General features: G+C 43.3%; 1 protein-coding gene across 1 annotated transcript in view; it reads left to right on the forward strand.

The window, feature by feature from the left end:
• MAN2A1 (mannosidase alpha class 2A member 1) overlaps nucleotides 1-25,071 on the forward strand; it is a 309,002-nt gene that overhangs the window by 161,938 nt on the left and 121,993 nt on the right. Inside the window, exons 5-8 of the mRNA XM_063964104.1 lie at nucleotides 16,520-16,647; nucleotides 20,078-20,251; nucleotides 22,199-22,385; nucleotides 24,125-24,302. Coding sequence (XP_063820174.1) covers nucleotides 16,520-16,647; nucleotides 20,078-20,251; nucleotides 22,199-22,385; nucleotides 24,125-24,302 — 667 coding nt within the window. The remainder of the gene's footprint in view (nucleotides 1-16,519; nucleotides 16,648-20,077; nucleotides 20,252-22,198; nucleotides 22,386-24,124; nucleotides 24,303-25,071) is intronic.

Raw genomic sequence — 25,071 nt, forward strand, 5'->3', positions numbered from 1 at the left:
ATCTAAAAAACATATATAAAATACGTCCTTATCTTACACAAGGCACTGCAAAAACTGTAATCCATGCTCTCATCATCTCCACCATTGATTATTGCAATAGTCTCCTTACTGGTCTTCCCAAGAAAAGACTCACCACTACAATCTATTTTGAATGCAGCTGCGAGGCTAATCTTCCTAGCAAGATGTTCATCATCTGCGAATCCTCTCTGTCAGACCTCCATTGGTTGCCCATATTCTGCCGTATTCAATACAAAATAGTTCTACTCTCATATAAAGCTATTAACCAAACTACACCAACATATATCTTTGCTTATCCCAAAATATCTCCCAACTCAACTTCTTCACTCTGCACAAGATCTGTGTCTCTCATCTGCACGGATCACTTGCTCCCATTTGCATTTGCAGGACCCACCCTATGGAATGCCTTCCCACGCACAATAAGACTCTCCTCTAGCCTCCAATCTTTTAAGCATTCCCTGAAAACTCACCTATTCAGGCGGGCCTATCAAATTCCTGAACCGCCCACTCAACGTTCAGAAGCATTCATATCTAATTACATCCCATCAGGACTGTCTTTGCAATCTGGTAACTGATATGCTATAGATCATGGGTCTTCAACCTGCGGCCCTCCAGCTGCTGTGAAACTACACATCCCATCATGCCCTGTCACAATTTTGCTATTAAGGTATGCTAAAACTGAGGCAGAGCATGCTGGGATGTGTAGTTCCACAGCAGCTGGAGGGCCGCCGGTTGAAGACCCATGCTATAGATAGAGCCTATCCTTGTGTAGTCTTCCTATTTCCCTATAGATTGTAAGCTTGCGAGCAGAGTCTTCTTACCTCTGTCTGTAATTACCCAGTTTCTCAGTTTCTCTTATCACTGTTGATTCTATTTGTAATGCGCAATGGAATATGCTGCGCTATATAAGAAACGAACTAAATAAATAATAAAGTGAAAATATTAGGCTGTAAAAGAAAAAAATAACACCATACCTTCTGTGAAACATGGGAGAGGCTTGATTATGTTTTGAGGCTACTGGGTGACTTGAACATGTGCAGGGCACAATAGAATATCATGGCATTTTGGAGTGAAACGTAGTGCCCAGTGTCAGTCACAGGTTATGGGTCCTCCAGCAGAATAATGACCGAAAACAAACCTCAATGGTTTAAGTGGTTGTGAAAAAATTGCCACGATAATAAAGTTCTTTGTGCTGTGTTAACAGTAAAAGCTGCATACCAAAAAGGAAACCTTTTAATACTTATCTGTGTTATGCTTTGTATGTGACTTCTATCTTCACATGAAAGTGTATATGCTTCCAAATTGCATGCGGAGATGAAAGAAATTCTTTATAGTACAATACATTTTTTATAAAAATAAATTTATTACAATAGCACACCAAACAGAAAAAAACATTACACGTGCATAGAATAAAAAAGGTGTTCATCTGTAAGTCTTAATGAAGTCCTTGTAGTACTGCATAGTGGGCCTAATTCAGAGTTGATTACAGCAGCAAATTTGTTAGCAGTTGGGCAAAACCATGTGCACTGCAGGTGTGGCAGACATAACATGTGCAGAGATAGTTAGATTTTGATGGGTTATCTTGTTTCTGTGCAGGGTTAATACTGGCTGCTTTATTTTTACACTGCAATTTAGATTTCAGTTTGAACACACCCGACCCAAATCCAACTCTCTCTACACGTTATATCTGCCCCCCCTTGCAGTGCACATGGTTTTGCCCAACTGCTAACAAATTTGCTGCTGTGATCAACTCTGAATTAGGCCCACTGTCCTTGCTCGTCAGGAATCAACTGATAGTATGGGTAGCAATATAAATATTGCAAGCTCACAAAAGTGTATTAACACTTTTATTTAAAAAGGGATATCAGTGGACATGTATAGCAATATATTACTGCCTGTACCCTTAAAAACACAGTCTGGGCAGGTTACCACATGACTCAACAACAGTATTAATCTACTGGGTATACAAAGTCACTCTTCCACTTATCACGACTGGTTCTCACCCCACACCGCTCGCTGACTTCTGGACGCCGCCACGTGTGAAATCACGCCAGTAGCCAAGTGGGAGCCCGGAGCACTAGGGATGATGTCACGAGACTACGCTCTGACAAGTTTCATCAAGGGGCTGGTCTCTGTGATGTATCACGTGCATTAAGTTTACTCCGTTGTCAGCTGTTTTGTGCATAAACAGGATACAAAACAATTTAGCCACACCAGTCCGCAGGTTGCATAGTTCCCATTTTATGGGTTAATAATCCTACAGATGGTTACATTAACCCATCTTCCACCTACAATACTGTTAAAATCCAATGAAGCGCACTTCAATAATTCCTTGCTTACACCCCTTTACCTGCTAATTTGAAATAGATACTCATTACATAGTTATGAGTCTATGATTCCGGTGGACTGGTTCACACAGTAAAAACCTCACAGTTTCAACATTGTATCAGTAGCACAGTTTTGCATACCATAACTTAAGTAATGTTCAACTACTACTGCTATTACTGCTCCCAACAGACTCTGATGTATTTGTTTCATTAGCACAGTTTTGTAGGTAATGTGCAATTGTTTTTTTTAATGCATACTGAAGCCTGATTTAAACCAGGTTTTATTCTGAATATCTGGTGGTATTTTAACCTCTCACAGTCTAAGAATTTATTGCTGTCCACCCTAGTGGGTGATGGGTATTGGGGTGGAGTCCCAATCTGTGATCTCACAGACACACATTTGTAGAAATACTTATTAGATGTAGTCAAGGCTGATATAGCCAGTGTGAAGAATTCAAAGTGTGAGAATTACAAGTGTGTGTAAAATGTAATATCTAAGATAGACTTATACTGGACATAAAGTGAATGGAAACTGAAGGAGAAACATCTTACAGCTACAACAACATATGGACTGCTTCACAACTTCTAATGTATGTTCATTTCTAACACCCTGCAATCCTCACTCTGCCTGTGAACACTATACATTCAATTTATGTTTAAGAAACATTTTGTAATATCATGATTTGTATGCAATTGCACATACCGTGTTTGAAATTTTTGTCAGTGATGCATAGTGTAATGAAGGTATCCTGGGTTGGTGCTTGTGTAATTTATCACCTTTTCTCACCTAAACATTTGCCTCACTGGTAACCTGTGTTAATTAGCCATAGTTTATATCAGAGGTTTCCCAAACGCGGTCCTCAAGGCACCCCAACGGTCCAGGTTTAAAATGTATCCATGCTTGGCCACAGGTGACATATTTAGCACCTCAGTCAATTTGATTTAACCTTCTGTGCCTAACCATGGATATACTTAAATCCTGGACTGTTGGGGTGCCTTGAGTACCGCGTTTGGGAACCTCTGGTTTTTATACTTGTTAATCCAGTTTGAATTGCCTTGGGGTTTTTTTTTTGGTCTCCCCTACCCTCATTTTCTATTCATTTCTAACACAATGTACCTTAAAATCCTATTTCTGCAAACATCTAAACTTTTTGCTTAAAACTAAATAACAGCCGTTGAACACTTGCCTCTATTACCTGCATTTCTGCAATTCTACTGACCTGTCACTCACTCAACCACCACTCCAATTTTCTATTTTCCACCCTTATTTATCTCATCCACACTGTCCAAACTGACAACAACCCAACCCAATAATCCTTGTCTACCTAATCCTTTATTTTGCCCCCTGCTACCACCTCTATCCTCCTCTCCTAATCTCCTCATCTCTCCTCTCCTATTACCCCACTGTCATTCACTTCTGCCCCACCACTCAGCACTACTCCCACCCTACTATCCCTGTCCCCTTACCTCACCTTCATCAGGATCACACTGTACTCCCTCTGTATCCAACTCCTGCAGTTTCCCTTCCTCGCCTTAGGAGCCAGCACCATCGCTACACCCTCAGTATCCCTGCCTTCCAAAATAATCTCACTTTAGTAACCCTGATAATCTCATTCGATTTTCTCCCACAAAGCCATACCCCCTATCCTGTGCCCCCTGGAATATCAGATCTGTTTCTTACAAACTGGTCCCCACCCATGACCTCTTCATTTCCAATTCCATGCATCTCCTAGCCATTACAGTAGGCGGAGTTACCCCCTTTGACACCACTTCTACTACTCTGCTTTCTCTGCGGGGGGGCCTCACATTCTCACACACTCCTCGACCCATTGGTCACCATGGTTGTGGTCTTTGAGGTCCTTTTACCCTCTAGCTACTCCTACCAATTCCTACCCCCAGAGCCATCCTGTCGGGTCCGGCTGAGGAGAGGGATCCGACGAGCGGATCAGAGCAGGAAAGGTAGAAGACCACAAGAGGAAGGGAGTGATGAGGATGAATACAGTTCCTCCTTAAGAGAACTAGGCTTCCCGAGGAGTGTAGTGTTTGTAGCGACTGAATTGATTAACTGTGGCTTGGAAACACGGACTGAGGAAGGCTGGGTAAAGAATACTGTGGCCAAGTCTCTGGATTATATGGGTATTTGTCAAGCGTGAAACACTATTTGCACTCTGGTTTAGTGTTCACTGAGTAGCACAGTCTGAGTAACTCTGGGACCGAAATTAGCATGGTTCGGTTGGAACGAATATATGTTATAGCCAAATGGAGCGGAATACGATGGAATGGGTATGCGGGAACTGGTGAATGCTAGAGCCAGGCTGGAACCGGGAAATGCTGAGGCTAGACAAACCGGTAATTGCTGGGAACGGGCTGCAAATGGTAATTGCTGGGAATGGACTAGAACCTGTATAGAGTCAGTGGGTGCTAGGATGACACAGCACAGGAGTCCATAGGCAGGTACCTAACACAGAGAATCCCTGCATATCTGTGAATGACAACAAAGCACTGACCACAGGAAGTGCTTTTGCAAGATTTTTATAGCCCTGGATGACTGTGGATTGGCTGGGAGTATCTTGATTACAGACTGGCTTCCAGTTGGTGTTTGACCAATCACCTGATCCAAACTGTCATGGCTGTATCCATCTCCAGTTCTGGAGAAGCTCTGGCATGGAATCCACTAAGAACTTGCAAAGGTAATTGAGACAGTACTACCATGAGAACTCTGCAGTTCAGGTCTAGCACTCCCAGATGGACACTGACTCTGCAATAACCAGGAATCTGCAAGCTCCACAGTCAGATAATACTCGGGTGCATAATCAGACAGCAGCTAGGAACGCAAACAGCTTGGAAGCTGAAGTCTGCATGGAGCTTAAGAAGACCGATAAACATCCAAAAAACCCTGCAGGACAGGAGGTAAGACACAAGAAACACTTAGTACATGGATAAAATAAGTGAGGATCGTGACACATCCCTTACATTCTCTGTATTTGAGTTCTATGCTATACACCTTTTCTAGCCTGTTCATCTTCGAGTAGCTGTCATTTACCATCTCCCTGGCATTCCCCCCAAATTCCTTGAACACTTTTTTGCTTTCTGGCTTCCTCACTTCCTCTCCTCTGGCATTCCCTCCATTATCTTAGGTCATGTCAACATCCCAATCGATATCCCCACAAAATTCCCTGCCTTTAGACTCCTTAACCTCACTTCTTCATTTGGTCTCTCCCAGTGGACCTCCTCCCACTCCCAATTGAATGGGAGCTCACTTAATCTGGTCTTCACTCATCATTGTGATATTTCTGATTTCTCCAACTCCCCTTTTACCCTCTCTGACCACCACCTACTCTCTTTTAACTTATCTCTCTCTGCTTCTCCATGTCTACCTCCTAAGGCTACCATTACTAAACGTAACATTGAGGCTATTAACACCACTTCTCTATCCTCCCTGTTCTACTCGCTTCTTTCTCCTGTTCTCTCTCTCTCATGCCCTGAACAAGTCACTTCCCTATAAAATGCATCCCTTACTTCTGCTCTTGACTCTGTTGCTCCACTGACCACCATTCATCCTCACAGATCAACGCCTTAACCCTGGCACACCAAATGCGCCAGATATCTGCAAAAAATGCTCACGTACTGCCAAGTAACAGTGGAGGAAGTCACGCTCTAAGGCAGACTTCCTCCATCTCAAACTCATGCCCTCATCCTTCAGTACTGCCCTTTCCCTTGCTTAACAGTCCTACTTTAAGAACCTTATCTCTTTGCAATCTTCGAACACCCAGTGCATCTCTGCCACTTTTAACTCCCTCCTCTGCCCTTCCCCACCCCATCTCCCCTCCTCACTCTCTGCCCTTTTACTTTGCCACTTACTGCACACCTAGTATTGACTCCATACGTCAGAAAATCACATTACCCCAGAGCATCAGCAACCAGCCACCTCCTCTCCCCTACCCCATGTCCCCATTCCTTTAACCAACTCATTCTCCCATATATCTAGTTAGAGGACGTCCTCTTCTTTTCTTTCTCTATACATCCTCTTTAGGCAAGCTAATTAGCTCTTTTAACTTACAATATCATCGCAATGCTGATGATACTCAAACCTACCTTTCCTTCCCTGACCTCTCCCCCGCTTTCCTCACTTGTGTCTCCAACTTTCTGTCTGCTATCTTTTCTTGGGTTTCCCATCACTTTCTTAAACTCAACATGTCTAAGACTGAGAGAATCCTCTTCACACCCTCCAACCTCTACTCGCACAATTTCATTTTCTATTGATGGCACAACCATCTCTTCTAGCCCCCAGATGCGCTACTTGGAGTAATCTTTGACTATTCCCTCTTCTTCAAACCACACATTCAGCCCCTGCTGCTTTCATCTTAAAAATATTTCCAGGATCAGACTCTTTCTTACCCAGGATGCTATTCACTCACTGGTCGTCTTGAGACTGGACTACTCTAATCTCCTCCTATGTGACCTTCCTGACAAATGCCTGGCTCCACTCCAATCTCTTCTCAATGCTGCAGCTGGCTCGTCCTCCTCACCAAACGTACTACGTCCACCTCCCCTCTATTACAATACAAGCCCATCACTGGCTTCCCTTCCCTTTCAGAATCCAATTCAAGCTTCTCACATTCGCTTATAAAACCCTCAGCTACTCTTATCCCATTTACATCTCTGACCTTGTCTCCCTAAACACTGCCACCTGTCCTCTTTGCACTACAAATGTACGCGGACTCTCCTGCCTACTGATTACCTCCTCCCACTACTACCTCAAAGATTTTTCACGTGTTGCTCCCTATCAGACTCTCCATCTCTCTTCAAAACTTCAAACGGGCTCTCAAGACCCACTTATTCACCAGAACCAGCCATCTCTCAACCTAACCCTCTGTTCCACTCTAACTGTCTACCCCATCTGTGTAACCTCTGTCAGTCTGCCTGTCCCCTTTTAGAATGTAAGCTCTCACAAGCAGGGCCCTCTTCCCTCGTGCCTTTTTCCTTCACTTAAACCATCTTCTACTACATACTCCCTTCAATGGCACCAAATTCCTTGGTTTTCTGCCACCCTAATTCTTATTTCTCTAACGTCCTAGAGGATGCTGGGGACTCCGTAAGGATCATGGGGATAGACTGGCTCTGCAGGAGACATGGGCACTTTAAGAAAGAATTTAGTTCCTGGTGTGCACTGGCTCCTCCCTCTATGCCCCTCCTCCAGACCTCAGTTTGATACTGTGCCCAGAGGAGCTGGGTGCTTTTCAGTGAGCTCATCTGAGTTTACTGATAGAAAGTATTTTGTTAGGTTTTTTATTTTCAGGGAGCTCTGCTGGCAACAGACTCCCTGCATCGAGGGACTGAGGGGAGAGAAGCAGCCCTACTCTCTGAAGCTAGGTCCTGCTTCTTAGGCTACTGGACACCATTAGCTCCAGAGGGATTGGTACGCAGGATCTCACCCTCGCCGTCCGTCCCAGAGCCGCGCCGCCGTCCCCCTCGCAGAGCCGGAAGATAGAAGCCGGGTGAGTATGAGAAGAAAAGAAGACTTCACAGGCGGCAGAAGACTTCATGATCTTCACTAGAGGTAACGCACAGCACTGCAGCTGTGCGCCATTGCTCCCACACACCTCACCTACTCCGGTCACTGTAAGGGTGCAAGGCGCAGGGGGGGGGGGGGGGCGCCCTGGGCAGCATTTGGGACCTCATGTTGGCAAAAGTACACATATATGCAGCTGGGCACTGTATATATGTATGAGCCCCCGCCAAAATTACTGTATAAGCGGGACAGAAGCCTGCCGTCGAGGGGGCGGGGCTTCTCCCTCAGCACTCACCAGCGCCATTTTTTCTCCACAGCTCCGCTGAGAGGAAGCTCCCCGGACTCTCCCCTGCTGATACACGGTAGAAGAGGGTTGAAAAGAGGGGGGGGGGGGGGGCACATAATTAGGCGCAAAAACTATACATACAGCAGCTACTGGGTTAACATTAAGTTACTGTGTTATTCCTGGGATATTATAGCGCTGGGGTGTGTGCTGGCATACTCTCTCTCTCTCTCTCTCTCCAAAGGGCCTTGTGGGGGAACTGTCTTCAGAAAGGACATTCCCTGTGTGTGTGTGGTGTGTCGGTACGCTTGTGTCGACATGTCTGATGAGGAAGGCTATGTGGGAGAGGAGCGGGAGCAAATGAATGTGGTGTCTCCGCCGACGGCGCCGACACCTGATTGGATGGATATGTGGAAGGTTTTAAATGATAATGTTAATTCCTTGCATCAAAGATTTGACAAGGCTGATGCATTGGGACAGTCAGGGTCTCAACCCGTGCCTGACCCTCTGTCGCAGGGACCGCCAGGGTCTCCTAAGCGCCCACTATCCCAAATTGTTGACACAGATACCGACATGGATTCTGACTCCAGTGTCGATTACGATGATGCAAAGTTACAGCCAAAATTGGCTAAATCCCTTCGATATGATTATAGCAATAAAGGATGTTTTGCACATCACAGAGGAAACCCCTGTCCCTGACACGAGGGTGTATATGTATAAGGGAAAGAAGCCTTAGGTAACGTTCCCCCCCTCACACGAACTGACTGAGTTATGTGAAAAAGCTTGGGAATCTCCAGATAAGAAAATGCAGATTTCCAAACGGATTCTTATGGCGTATCCTTTACCGCCAACGGATAGGCTACGATGGGAATCCTCCCCTAGGGTGGACAAAGCTTTAACACGCTTATCCAAAAAGGTAGCCCTGCTGTCCCAGGATACGGCTACCCTCAAAGATGCTGCTGACCGCAAACAGGAGGTTACCCTGAAGTCCATTTATACACATTCAGGTACCTTACTAAGACCGGCAATTGCGTCGGCCTGGGTGTGCAGTGCTGTAGCGGCATGGACGGATGCCTTATCTGAGGAATTGGATACCCTAGATAAGGATACTGTATTATTGACCCTGGGGCATATAAAAGACGCTGTCCTATATATGAGAGATGCTCAAAGAGACATTAGTCTACTGGGTTCTAGAATAAACGCTATGTCGATTTCTGCCAGAAGGGTCCTGTGGACTCGGCAATGGACAGGTGATGCCGACTCAAAAAGGCATATGGAGGTTTTACCTTACAGGGGTGAGGAATTGTTCAGGGAAGGTCTCTCGGACCTGGTCTCCACAGCTACAGCTGTAAAGTCAAATTTTTTGCCTTATGTTCCTTCACAGCCTAAGAGAGCACCGCATTATCAAATGCAGTCCTTTCGTTCACAAAGAAACAAGAAAGTCCGAGGTGCGTCCTTTCTTGCCAGAGGTAGGGGCAGAGGAAAGAAGCTGCACAGCACAGCTAGTTCCCAGGAACAGAAGTCCTCACCGGCCTCTGCAAAATCCACCGCATGACACTGGGGCTCCACTGGCGGAGTCGGGCCCGGTGGGGGCACGTCTTCGGAATTTCAGCCACATGTGGGTTCACTCCCAGGTTGATCCTTGGGCAATAGAAATTGTGTCTCAGGGTTACAAGCTGGAATTCGAAGAGGTGCCTCCTCGCCGGTATTTCAAATCGGCCCTACCATCTTCCCCCCAAGAGAGGGAAATAGTGTTACACGCAATACAAAAATTGTATCTTCAGCAGGTGGTGGTCAAGGTTCCCCTCCTTCAGCAGGGAAGGGGTTATTATTCGACCATGTTTGTAGTCTCGAAACCGGACGGTTCGGTCAGACCCATATTGATTTTAAAATCTCTGAACCTATACTTGAAAAGGTTCAAGTTCAAGATGGAATCGCTAAGAGCGGTCATCGCAAGCCTGGAAGGGGGGATTTTATGGTGTCACTGGACATAAAGGATGTCCCCATTTATCCACCTCATCAGGCGTACCTAAGATTTGCGGTACAGGATTGTCATTACCAATTTCAGACGTTGCCGTTTGGTCTTTCAACGGCCCCGAGGATTTTCACCAAGGTAATGGCGGAAATGATGGTGCTCCATGCTGAACAGCGTATCTCTTTCACTGAAAGTGTTACAGCAACACGGCTGGATTCTCAATATTCCAAAGTCGCAGTTGGTTCCTACGACTTGTCTACCCTTCTTGGGCATGATTCTGGACACGGACCAGAAGAGGGTTTATCTCCCGATAGAGAAGGTCTAGGAACTCATGACTCTGGTCAAGAACCTATTGAAACCAAAACAGGTTTCAGTGCATCATTGCACTCGAGTCCTGGGAAAGATGGTGGCGTCATACAAGGCCATTTCCTTCGGCAGGTTCCATGCGAGGACTTTCCAATGGGACCTACTGGACAAGTGGTCCGGGTCACATCTTCAGATGCATCGGTTGATCACCCTGTCCCCCAGGGCCAGGGTGTCACTACTGTGGTGGCTGCAGAGTGCTCACCTTCTCGAGGGCCGCAGATTCGGCATTCAGGACTGGATCCTGGTGACCACGGACGCAATCCTCTGAGGTTGAGGAGCAGTCACACAGGGAAGAAATTTCCAGGGTCTTTGGTCAAGTCAAGAGACTTGTCTTCACATCAACATCCTAGAGCTAAGGGCCATATACAACGCCCTACGTCAAGCGGAGATCTTACTTCGTGACCAACCAGTTCTGATCCAGTCAGACAACATCACCGCAGTGGCTCATGTAAACCGCCAAGGCGGCACAAGGAGCAGAGTGGCAATGGCGGAAGCCACCAGAATTCTTAGCTGGGCAGAGAATCATGTAAGCGCACTGTCAGCAGTGTTCATTCCGGGAGTGGACAACTGGGAAGCAGACTTCCTCAGCAGACACGACCTACACCCGGGAGAGTTGGGACTTCATCCAGAAGTCTTCGCACAGATTGTGAGTCGGTGGGAACTGCCACAGATAGACATGATGGCGTCCCGCCTCAACAAAAAGCTACAGAGGTATTGCGCCAGGTCAAGAGACCCTCAGGCAGTAGCGGTAGACGCCCTAGTGACACCGTGGGTGTTCCGGTCAGTCTATGTATTTCCTCCTCTTTCTCTCATACCAAAGGTGTTGAGGATAATAAGAAGAAAAGGAGTGAGAACAATCCTCATTGTTCCAGATTTGCCAAGACGGACCTGGTATCCAGATCTGCAGGAACTGCTCACAGAAGATCCGTGGCCTCTTCCTCTAAGACAGGACCTGTTGCAACAGGGACCCTGTCTATTCCAAGACTTACCGCGGCTGCGTTTGACGGCATGGCGGTTGAACGCCGGACCCTAGCAGAAAAGGGCATTCCGGTTGAGGTTATCCCTGTGCTGATAAAGGCTAGGAAGGAAGTAACAGCAAAACATTATCACCGTATATGGCGAAAATATGTTTCTTGGTGTGAGACCAAGAATGCTCCTACGGAAGAATTCCATCTGGGCCGTTTCCTTCACTTCCTACAAACTGGAGTGAATTTGGGCCTTAAATTAGGTTCCATTAAGGTCCAGATTTCGGCCCTATCCATTTTCTTTCAAAAAGAATTGGCTTCTCTCCCAGAAGTTCAGACTTTTGTAAAGGGAGTGCTGCATATTCAGCCTCCTTTTGTGCCTCCGGTGGCACCTTGGGATCTTAACGTGGTGTTAAGTTTCCTAAAGTCACACTGGTTTGAACCACTTAAAACGGTGGAGTTGAAATATCTCACGTGGAAGGTGGTCATGTTATTAGCCTTGGCTTCGGCTAGGCGAGTGTCTGAATTAGCGGCTTTGTCACATAAAAACCCCTATTTGGTTTTCCATTTGGATAGAGCAGAATTGCGGACCCGTTCGCAATTTCTGCCAAAAGTGGTTTAATCTTTTCATGGGAATCAACCTATTGTAGTGCCTGTGGCTACACGTGACTTGGAGGATTCCGAGTTACTTGATGTGGTCAGGGCTTTGAAAATTTACGTAGCCAGAACGGCTAGAGTCAGGAAAACTGAAGCGCTGTTTGTCCTGTATGCATCCAACAAGATTGGTGCCCCTGCTTCAAAGCAAACTATTGCTCGCTGGATTTGTAACACGATTCAGCAAGCGCATTCTACGACTGGTTTGCCGTTACCAAAATCGGTCAAGGCCCATTCCACTAGGAAGGTGGGCTCTTCTTGGGCGGCTGCCCGGGGGGTCTTGGCACTACAGCTGTGTCGAGCTGCTACTTGGTCGGGTTCAAACACTTTTGCTAAATTCTACAAGTTTGATACCCTGGCTGAGGAGGACCTCATGTTTGCTCAATCGGTACTGCAGAGTCATCCGCACTCTCCCGCCCGTTTGGGAGCTTTGGTATAATCCCCATGGTCCTGACGGAGTCCCCAGCATCCTCTAGGACGTTCGAAAAAATAAGATTTTACTTACCGGTAAATCTATTTCTCGTAGTCCGTAGTGGATGCTGGGCGCCCGTCCCAAGTGCGGACTTCTTCTGCAATACTTGTATATAGTTATTGCTTCAATAAGGGTTATGTTATAGTTGCATCGGTCTTGCACTGATGATATGTTGTTTTCATACTGTTGACTGGGTAGTTATCACAAGTTATACGGTGTGATTGGTGTGGCTGGTATGAATCTTGCCCTTGGATTAACAAAATCCTTTCCTCATACTGTCCATCTCCTCTGGGCACAGTTTCTCTAACTGAGGTCTGGAGGAGGGGCATAGAGGGAGGAGCCAGTGCACACCAGGAACTAAATTCTTTCTTAAAGTGCCCATGTCTCCTGCGGAGCCCGTCTATCCCCATGGTCCTTACGGAGTCCCCAGCATCCTCTACGGACTACGAGAAATAGATTTACCGGTAAGTAAAATCTTATTTTCAGTGTTGTCTGCTGATGCACCTATGTTTATATGGGATGCGGTTATGTAACCGGCAGTCACTATACCGATGTTTGAATCCCACATGGTGGAAATCCCGACAGTCGGCATGCTGACTGACCGGCATAGGCATGCGCAGCACATTTTATTAGGGGGTGCACGATTGGAGGGGCTTGTCTAGAACCGCCTATTGGGTGTGACTAACAATGCCTATTGGGTGTGTCTAGCACTGTATATTGGTAATAGGCTTTCTTGTAGCCTTAAGTCTGCACAGTCTGTCCGCTTGTCATCATAGTGACTTAACAGAGCTTGTTTCTAACCAAGAAAATTGTAAATTGAAAATTGTAAACTTTTAGACCTTTTAACCTGTTTCTTCAAATAGCATGGTATTTTATTTCCCTTTAAAATTAGCCTTTGTATAGCGATGTAGTTCAACCCTTTTACATTGTGATAGAACTCATGGTTACCTCCCTAAATCTGGCATGTTATGATTCCTCTGTTGGGCAGTGCAACAAATTATTTATTTAAAAAATAAAATAAAAATTAACTACTTAACTTCTCCCCCCCAGAAACCACTTAGAAATTGTCAGGTTTTTTCTTATGAGTGAATTAGGTGAAGAACCCTATCCAAAATGATCGGAACATTGGTCAGTACCATCAGAAAAATCGTGACTTTCCTTTTAAAAGTGGGGACAGCCGCCAGGTACACAGGAAGGACTGGGGAGGCGGGGGGGGGGGGGGGGGTTGATTTACACTTATCGCAGCAGCTGCTATTGTCTGCAGGCGCCAGGTGGCGGGTCCTGGCGTGGTGACCGATCAGCAGTGGTCGGCAGCACTGCAAACACCTTCTAGTCCCTCTGAGAGCAGCAGCGGAGGGAAGTTTCCCTTCTCTACAGCTGCAAACATTGTTTATTGGTGTTGTCGCATCTGATGCGACCATGCAAGTAAAGGGGTTAAACCCCCTTACACACTGGGCGACACACTAGATGAGATGAATGATAACCATCTTTTTTTGAAAGATTTATCGTTCATATCGTCCTGTGTGTATGGATGAACGATGCGTACACCTGCAGGTCGTTCTCATTCTTCCGTGATCTACCGAACATGCAGCTCAATGTTAACTTTATCTTTGAGCTGCACATTCAGGAAGTGAGGGGGATGATGTCACTGAACGATATCGTATATCTATATTGTTCAGTATGTATGCACTGGCGATCTCCCCTAGTTAGCAATCAGCGACATAGCGCTGATTGCCCAGTGTGTACCCAGCTTAAGGTTAAGTGGAAATAACTCAATCATTTAATCCACAAAAGTAACAAGGGAAGGGAGGAACAAAACATGTTTGGTTTATAAAGTAAGGGGGCGGCAAAGTTTCAACATCTGAGGCCGTTGCTTAATAAGGCCTGATTCAGACTTGTACGCTAACCCGATGGTTAGCGTACAAGTCAGATGGTGGGGACAGTGTGCATGTGCAGACCCTGTTCTGCTCATATGCAGAACGGGTCCTGCATTCTCGCACACACACAGTGCCCCCTAAGCCCCAGCCTGATTGACAGGCTGAGTGTGTTTACAGGTGGGGAAGAGGCGGCGACTGGGTCTGTTCCGCAAAGCAGAGGCGTATCGCCTCCGATTTGTGGGTGTGCGAAAGTCAGTGTCTGCATCAGGTGATGCAGATTTAAGATCTGAGATGGAAATATGAGTAACCTGAAGGTTGCTCAAATGACCAATGGTCCCGCAGAGTGATCAGATGGTGCATCTTGAGGCGCATCAGCGGACCACAGAAGCAGACAGGAGGCGTCTGGTGTAAATAGACTGCTGCATTAGCCTATTAGCTGTACTGTATTGCGGCTGTGTGATATCGTGCAACTCTGAATCAGGCCAATAATTACTGTATCCCTAAAGGAAAGTATGGATTTCTTCAACCAATATCAATGTGACTTCAAAGTAAATGTAACATTAGCGTGAGGCTGCGTGGAGGCTTTGGCTGGGGGCAGGTGCCTGCTATGGGATAATGTGTCCTGGTTTATATTTCAGCTTTAACTAGAAGAAAAATGGTTACACAATTAATTTATTATTTCTGGGACTGGTGTTTTTTGGTTTTGTTTCTTTGGGATTTAAATGTACAAGCTGTGATCAACACTTTACAATTTCACAAGGTTCATACTTTAACTTGTAATTTGTATAACCAGTTCTACTGAAAACAAGAAACAATATAATTGCTAGTTATTCGTTTGCTTGTCCCAGATTTTCTGCTTTTCCTATTATGAATAGTAGATTGAGCGAAATAGAGTTTTTCTCTGCCAATAAGTTAATGATTTCAAAATCCATGAACCAATTACAACAAACAAATATTCACTTGGTTAATTATTTTCCCAAATTATGGTAAGCATTTATTCTGTAATAAACTAAGCATCATGTTAAAATGATCTGTGATTTCAGTAAATCAGTGATTTCTTTATTTCTTTCTTTTCCTTAACATTTTTGTCATGTTAAATATTGTCATGGCTCTGAAAGTGTACTCTTTACCTACATTGGGTGGAAACAGGAATTTGTGGAATGAAAAAAGTCCAACCTATAAATCGCTAAGAACTGTTGTTATTATTATTAATTACATTTTATAGAGCTCCAGCATACTGTATTACACAGATAGTGCCCTGTCTGGTATAAACATCATACCCAGTGCTGTGAGTCAGCAACTGTACTATGGTGCCGGCTACCACTTCCTTGTTTGCTGGTAGGCTGCAGTCATTTATCTATTGGTTCATTTCACAACTTGGCACTCTCCTGTGACAGAGTTCCCCATGCCTATATAAGCAAGTGTGATCATTTGTAAAGTAACACATTTATTAAAATACGTCTGTATATGTACGTCTGTAAAATACGTACGTCTGTGGTGTAAACGCCCACCCCTATAATCATTCTGAGCAATGTCTGGCAGCTATTACATCTGGGAGCAAAATCCTTTAACTTGGGTCAGAGTATGTGGGGAGCTGGAAGGAGCAGAGCATTTGAGGTCTTACAAGAAAGTTTTCTTGGCAAACTTTCCATTAGTGTGTGTGACTTTTGAAGTACAGTTTAACACTTTTTTACAAATACTAATTTGCCATTATACGTGGAATGAATCCACTGCACGTTTAAGAAGTTCTGTTTTTCATATTTTTTTTATGGGGCGGGGGTGGGTTGGGTGGATTATAAGGGAAATGCTGATGTTTGTTTGGGTTCTGGTACTTGTGGATCAGTGCTATACCATCCTATTTCTACAATGTATTTTAAATCCCACATCAGTATAATATGAAAAATATGCTAAAATTGTTCACACCCGCGACCCCCCCAGGCACAGTGTAACCTTATGTTACTGGTATGTTCAGCTTGCTAATGGTGTTACACCTTTTAGCTGTACTGCAGGTAAATCTGCTTCTGTTTTGCGTGTCATATTTAATCTAATTCTTCATTTTTGTAATTACAGGTTAATCGAGTTGAAACAGCTTGAAATAGTTTCAGGTGGATGGGTTATGCCGGATGAAGCTTCCCCTCACTATTTTACTTTGATTGATCAGCTAATAGAAGGACATCAATGGCTGGAGAAAAACCTTGGTAAAGATATTTTAATGTACTATTTTAATCCCAGTGAGAGAAAAAGTAATTTGTATTTATGATAGCTAATGCCTGTATTTACTTTTGAAAGGCAGTTTTCTTGCACTCTACAGGCGAGATGTATCGAAGGGAAAATGTGGTCAAAACGGAGAAAACGTTAGTTTCCGGTGTTTTAACCATAGTCCCCATATGTTTCAAGCTTTGCAATGTGAAACTTTCGAGAGCTTGTACCCTGACGTTGCATAATAAAAGCCTATAGAGGCCTACAGGCTTCTTAATGCATAATTCCCGGTGAGGCATCTAATAGAATCCCTCCCAGTGTACCCTGCAGCTAACGCATGCTATGACCGACGGTCGTGCATGCACAGAGGACTCACGGGTCATAAACCCTGAAGTCTTCTAATTGCAAAAGATGTCTCTTATCGGAAAAACTTTTCTTTGCAATTTTCATTTAAATTGTACATGTATATACTGCATTACTAAACTCCGCTTTGCATGCGGTCAGTGGCAGGATAGTCCACATTCAAAATGTGATGTGATGTATACTGCCCTATCTTTATAGTCAGCAATTGTCATTCAACTTCGGTGTTTTGCCAAAAATACTAAGGTGTAAATTTACTAATTGCTGCTTCTCGGCAGGTTTAACCCCTTAATACAGCACTGACTATTAAAGGCAGCTTGTATTTTAAATCTCTGTTCGGTTTTATATTCTGTAGTTAAACCCAGTAATAAGCGCAAGGTTCTAAAAGCTGCCACTCAGTAGGTAGTTTGATTTACTGTACAGTATGATCTAGATATAATCAGAACTTATCTGTCAGTGAGAATTTGGGCGAGAAAAAGGATCTCCGTTGCCAGTTCTAGAAGTGATGGGAATGACTCACCGCAAGATGCATAGTGTCATCCAGTTGCTTGATGCAGATACCAGAATGTCCAAGTTACTTTCAGAGCTAATGTACAGTACCTATTCAGTTGTCATGCAGAATAATTTGATTACAACATATGCGGCTGCCTTAAGTACCCACAATCATTTGAAGGATCGATTTGTTGAAGTAACAATCCCATGAAAAAATAAGTTGTGGGTTTCTGATTTATCATGAATCACTGGCAAGCCTCACCGAGCATTTGGTGATTACCTTTATTTTCCTTGGCTTATTTATTAAGCATGTTATAAATAAATTATAATTTAGTGTAATTTCTACAGTGTTACATGACAGCTATAGCAACCACAGTCACTTAGCACATGATTCAGTGAGCCGAGAGGTTTTGGCACACCTCCATAGCTTTATTTTCACTGTAAATTACTTTCTGATATTATGTGACATCCCAGGGACCCGTGTCTGGTAGCCATACTTTATTCCCTTTAGAGTTTTTCAGATATGGGGCGGGATGTACTAATGTACATCGCCGCCCTGCGCCATGATGCTGATCGCATATGTACTAACATATGCGATCAGCATTGCGGAGGACAGCTCTTCCGATAAGAAGCACAGCGGCAGCCTGACTTCCGGGATTCAGCCCCAGGAGTCAGTCTGCGCATGCGCAGGGTGACGGGGGTGGCCGCAAGGCATGCTGGGAGGGATCCGATCGGATCCCTCACACAGCGCTGCGGAGAGAAGCCGCGGAGAGAAGCCCATAGGCTTCTATGGACTATCGGCAGCTAAAGCTGGCGAACCCCGCCACGACGCTGACCTGCCGGACGTGGGTTAGTACATCAGGAAAATGCGGTAAACGGGGTTTACCGCATTTTCCGCTTAGTACATCCCGCCCATGATGTGCAGGAGAATAGCTTAGAGAAATTACACTCTGATGCATGCTCTGTGGAATTGCGACTCTCTAAGTCAAATTTGTACTATTGAAAAATGCATGTGATTAATGTATGCATTCTAGCATCCCTGCAATATTGTCAAATTGATTTGACCTAGATTTTTTACATATGGTTAATCATATCTTACATGCACTTATGCTTGGGTCCCAGTGTCCTCTCCATGTATCCTAGAGCAGTGGTTTCCAAACTTTTTTGAATCACGGCGCCCTAGAATATCAGAATTTCTTTCACGGCACCCCTAGGCCAAAAATTTCTTATTGAGAAATTTAGAAAGAAATATTACATTAAGTAATTCGCGTTTATATGTCATCCTTAGACCCTAAGGATGACATATAAACGCGAATTACTTAGTTGTGTGGTGAGGGACAAGATTTGCTTCTGTTTGGCCACATATTTTATGACTGGCAGCCACCGGCACTGGTTTTGCCTATTATATTGACCATGAATAATTTGAATTGGTCCTGGACCAAGGCACCCCTGCAAGTGTCCCGAGGCACCCCAGGGAGCCACGGCACACAGTTTGGGAACCTCTGTCCTAGAGCATTGTAAGCTACATCAAAAAAAATTTGTAGCACACAATTTGCTATTTTTAGCTTAAACATAGCTAGGCAAACCTTCAGTTATATAAAGTGACTAGAAATTTTCAGTAATACTATCTATCGTAATACTCGGGCAGTGATTTAGAAAACAGTTGACCTTTACAATAGTACATGAGAAGATCAAATAGCCTAAAAAGAAATGAACAGCCAGCATAATTTTTTAAGTTAAACTAACCAAACTTTTTTATTTTTTATTTGTTTTTCCAATATTTATGTTTAAAACTTACAATGGTGCAGTGGTATTTGGCCTTACATAAAGTATAAGATTACATAATGGCATGCTTACCGGTGTGTAGATACAATGCAACACTCCACGTTAAAAATGTGCAATTATCTTTTTCAATTTGTTTGTTTTGCATGATTTTCTTGAATTTGTGCAGATATGTCTAAAAGAAAGTTTATCAACCTACAATTACTTTGCATGTATCCTGTGCAGTGAAGGGCAACCTGACACACTTAAAGGAACGTATGTGTATCCTAAATTTCATTAATGAAAAAACAACCATAAAGATCACTTTCTCCTAAATTTACCCATATGCCATTCAGAACTCAGGGGCAGATTTATTAAGCTTGGTGAATTGATAAATTGGAAGTTGATAAAGGACCAGCCAGTCAGCTCCTAACTGACATTTTTCAAACCCAGCCTGTGACATGGCAGTTAGGATCTGATTGGCTGGTCCTTTATCACCTTCCACTTTATCACTTCACCGAGCTTAATAAATCTGCCCCTCACTCACCACAAAATAGCCCCACAAGTATTCATTGCAGTCTTCTCCTAAAACTGTGCAGATGCCTAATGTTATTTTATATACATTTGTTGTAGTGTTTCAGTTTTGTGTTTAGTATCTTGATTTTGATGTATTACAGCTATGTATGTTGTACATAAAGTAAAGAAGGCAGTACTCCATGGCCATGTCCGATACCCTATCTAGCAGATGTATAAGTTATAAACCATTCTACAAAATAGCTTGTTCAAGATTCTTTATTTCCGTTTTTATTTAAACAGGTGTCAAACCAAAATCTGGTTGGGCTGTGGACCCATTTGGGCATTCACCAACCATGGCTTATCTTTTAAAACGCTCTGGGCTGTCTAACATGCTCATCCAACGAGTTCATTATTCAATAAAGAAGCATTTTTCAGCAAAAAAGACATTAGAATTTTTTTGGAGACAAAACTGGGGTAAGTGAGACTATTTACTATTACTGCTGTGTAGTGTTATTACGCTGGTCTTATGGCAATATCGTTTGGCAAAAATACTACATTTTGTGCTGCACTGACGAGCAGTCCGTGGTTTGCTATTGATTTCTGCTGACACTCCATTTATATTAACTAGCTTAATGCAAGTTTGGGAACAACTACACATGATGAATTGCCCCTCCTACCTTTAAGGATACACTCTGCTAATCCATTTGATAAAATATTGACAATGGATTCATTCAGAAATGTAAGTCATTTATTTATTTTAAGGTGCCCTGATATTCCTTTTCTGCTAAACTTCTAAAGTGTACAAGAGGGGAAGTTGCCCATAGCAACCAATCAGAATCTAGCTATCTTTTATCTAGTGCATTTTATAAAATGATAGCTATGATCTGGTTGCTAATATGGGTGGGTGAAATGTCTTCAATTGTTTTCATAAGAAGGTTTGATAAATGTCTGCCTTTAAGCACTTGCCGAGTGTGGTTGCATCAAATGCGACCATGCCAGACTGGGCTTTCCATAACATGGTCACATCTGATGCGATCAGTCAGCTACCAATCTCAGCAGGGGAACCTTCCGGCCCTTCTGCTACCTTGTACCTCCCCCCTCAGTGCCTGCCTTACATCCGATCACCGCTGATCAGGCAGCTCGGTGGCACTCTCCCACCCTCGGTGGCAACCCTGTACATGTAAAAGGAGCAGCCACAGGGAAAATGTAAAGCTGCAATGGCCCAATATATCACGCCTTGATGGGCAAATCTATGTTTATACATTTTATTTATTTATTTCTTGATAAAATAAAATTATTGTTTAATACGTTTTTAAATAAATGTTCTTAACCTAAATCAATCATAAAAAAAACAATTTCTGAGCGGTTTATGGAAAAGAAAAAAAGTCAGTACAGTGCTTAAGGTTTTTAATTATTGGGATATAAAAATCTTACATTACATTCAATACATATTTACGTCACTGGACATTTTACCCAATATCTACTGGAAATCCTTTCAAATCTACCAGTTTCACAGTCTTGTGATTTTCCCAGTCATTGTAGAAATGTGTCAGAGTTTGATTAATATATATTGAAAAAGGAATATATTCCCAAAATGTTGCCTTTTCTCCATTTTTGCTTATTTACAAAAAAAAAGTATAAGGCCCTATATTGTTTTGTTTCTGGCTCCATTTACGGTTTCCATATTATATGTTCTGCATAGGCTTGAAAGTTTGTCTGCATCTTACCTTACATTTGTATGTGGACCAGTTGCATGTGTGACATATCCATTCCTCACCCAGGACAAGGGCACTTTATAGTAGGGCTTTGTGTTTAAAACCATAAATAAAATGTGAGTGTTATTTTGCTAAACATGGGTGGGTGAAATAAATGCTTGACTATTTAACTGGGGATACTTAGCTATATAATCCTGTAGTCGTCTTCAATAAACAGCTTCATTTACTCAGACTGCTGATTTCTAAAGTACACAAAGCTGTTAAATACGCTTTTAATGTTTTATTGATTTATGTTGGAGGCATTATTTGTGGTTCCAAACTTTCAATCAAAAGTTTCACATAGTCAGCAGTAAAAAGTTCAGATAGTCTCCAGATCCAAAGTACAGGGTCTTAACCGTTTGAGGTCTGTAAGGGCTTTATGACTGAATTGTGCTGATGACTACATTTTATTTATTGTTCTACTAACCAGCTGTGTTATCTGTGATTTAATTTTCTACATTTAAATATTATCTTCTCTGTTGCTAATCCACATAATCCAAAGCAATTACTGTCACAGTTATGTGAAAAGTAGTATTTGTTCCACTATCATATTTTTGGACCTGTCCCTTTTTACTTACTATGTATTGGTTCAAATCGGTATTAGACCATACTTCATATAAGGCCTTATTATTGTTGTCATTTTTTATCTTTATTATTATTATTATAGATTTGGGAAGTAACACCGACATTCTGTGCCATATGATGCCTTTCTACAGCTATGACATCCCTCATACATGTGGTCCTGATCCAAAGGTCTGCTGTCAGTTTGATTTTAAGAGACTACCTGGAGGCAGAATCAGCTGTCCCTGGAGAGTGCCCCCAGAGCCCATAAATGATGACAACGTAGAACACAGGTGAAGAACCCTAGTCATGTTTATATGAACGTTTGCGAAATCACCTTACAGCAAATAGAGTGCTTAAGGCTTTGAGATATCAGCAGTTGTGCAGAACTCTATATTGACAAGGATGCAACTGCAGCATATCAGTTTGGATGGTGTAATGCAGTGATTTTCAACCTTTTTTTACTCGCGGCACACCGAACAATATTTTAAAACTGCCAAGGCACACCATCAGTTCCCCACAGAAAAAAAACAAAAAACACACATTAGCCCTCATAGTAAAAAAATTCTACACATTGGCCTACACAGAAAAAACAATCATATTGCTCCCTACATAAATCATATTGCTCCCTACATAAATCCTATTGCTCCCCACATTAATTATTCACATTGTTTCCCCCATAATCCATAAATCCTTATTCTCCCCACATGAATCATATTGTTCCCCACAGGAGAAAAAATAATAATAACAAATATTAGCCCCTACCGGTCACCTGTCCCTCAGTGGCGGAGATTGTTCATAGTGGAGTGCTGCGAATACTGAGCAGCGGGCGGTCGGGCAGGTGTGGATGTGGGTGGGCAAGGAAAGCTGTGTATGCAGGCAGGAACTGGAAGATGTGTGTGCGTGTGTGTTGGCTGGCTGGGTGGTGAGAAGTGGCAGCCGTGACCTATGATATCACACCACCACGTCTTCAAGGCATATGTCACGGCCGGAGCACAACTGATCCTCTAAGAAGAGCCCAGGCCAACAGTTCACTCTGAAGGTGCAGGAAGCTGCTCTGGCTCCACGGCACACCTTGCAACTGGTCGCGGCACACTAGTGTGCCACGGCACACTGGTTGAAAAAGCCTGGTGTAATGGTTAGCATTGCAGACTCACAGAACTGAGATCATGGGTTCAATTCCCACCATGTTCCTAACTGTGTGGAGTTTGTATATTCCTCCCTTACTTGTGTGGGTCACCTTCGGGTGCTCTAGTTTCCTCCCACACTCCAAAAATATACTGGTAGGTTAATTGCTCCCCCCCACCCCAAAAAAAAAAAAAAAAAAAAAAAATAGGGAATATAGATTGTAAGCTCCACTGGGGCAGGGACTGATGTGAATGGACAAGTATTCTATGTAAAGCGCTGCGGAATATGTGTGCACTATATAAATAATAGTGATAATATTTTTTACATTTAAAGTGCAGTTGTATTTATAGGGTAGTGTGACGCATTACACATTGGCCAATTCTAGATAGCACAGATGAGCTTTGGTGACGTCTTAGTATTAATAATTTAGCCACACCCTTATCCATCCCTCTAGAGTTTTAAAAAGGGACAAGAAAGAAAATAGTAAAGACAATGTTCTTCAATGACATTTGTGTCTTTTAATGTAATAATTAAAACCTCTTCATGATTACTGTGTTGAACAAACTTTCCACACATACCTTAATGGCATCCAAACCCTTATAGTCAGTGTGGCACAACATGAGGCATTTGGTGTGTGGGTGCAGGCCTGGTCAACTCAGGAATACTGGAAATGTCATAGAGCAGACAATGATGGACACAAATCCCTATCGCTCATAATCCTTGTCTGTATGTTAACCTGTTCTTTGAGAAAATTACGAATTCATAGGTAAGTAAAAAGAAAAAAAATATTCTCGCTTATCTTCCCTTTTGTAACATCTATAGTGTAAAAGCTGAATGCACGTTTTTACAATATCCAGCTTGCACTGTTAGGTCACCTTTATTTTATATTTTCACTATCTTCTAGAGCTGGAATGATTTTAGATCAGTACAGAAAGAAGTCTAAGCTCTTCCGCACTAACGTGCTTTTGGTCCCACTGGGGGATGACTTTCGCTACAGTGACAGCTCTGAGTGGGATCAGCAATACCAGAACTACCAGAAGCTGTTTGATTACATGAACTCTCACCCTGAGCTCCGGGTTAAGGTACAGTATGTTTTTTTTTTTTTTATCGTTTCGGTTTCAAATCCTTGATTTTTATTTTTCCCCAGAACAGTTCTTCCCGTTAATTTTAATAGCATTCAGTGTGTCTTCATTCTTGGTTAGAAATGGCTTGACATTGCTATTTCCCCTGCTCCAGTACATGCTGCTGTGCTATGTAACCTACTTTTTTTTTTTTTTTTTTTTGTCCAGTCCGTGTCATTCCCATTATTTCTCCCTTCTGGATCTAGTACATAGTGTTAATAACACTGGTTGTTTTTCTTTTCATATTGTACACCTTTGAAAATGTATTCTATTATACACATTTGAAAATTGATTCTGCATTTAGCTGTGATTATGTTACTGTACTTGCTTAGTTACAGCTGACACATTACATTTTGGGCAAATTTACCAACCTATCAGTATTTCTCTGACGTCCTAGTGGATGCTGGGACTCCGTAAGGACCATGGGGAATAGCGGCTCCGCAGGAGACAGGGCACAAAATAAAAGCTTAAGGATCAGGTGGTGTGCACTGGCTCCTCCCCCTATGACCCTCCTCCAAGCCTCAGTTAGATTTTTGTGCCCGGCCGAGAAGGGTGCAATCTAGGTGGCTCTCCTGAGCTGCTTAGAATAAAAGTTTAGTTTAGGATTTTTTATTTTCAGTGAGTCCTGCTGGCAACAGGCTCACTGCATCGTGGGACTAAGGGGAGAAGAAACGGACTCACCTGAGTGCAGAGTGGATCGGGTTTCTTAGGCTACTGGACATTAGCTCCA

The sequence above is a fragment of the Pseudophryne corroboree genome, chromosome 1 (assembly GCF_028390025.1).
Source record: "Pseudophryne corroboree isolate aPseCor3 chromosome 1, aPseCor3.hap2, whole genome shotgun sequence".
NCBI classification, from domain to species: domain Eukaryota; kingdom Metazoa; phylum Chordata; class Amphibia; order Anura; family Myobatrachidae; genus Pseudophryne; species Pseudophryne corroboree.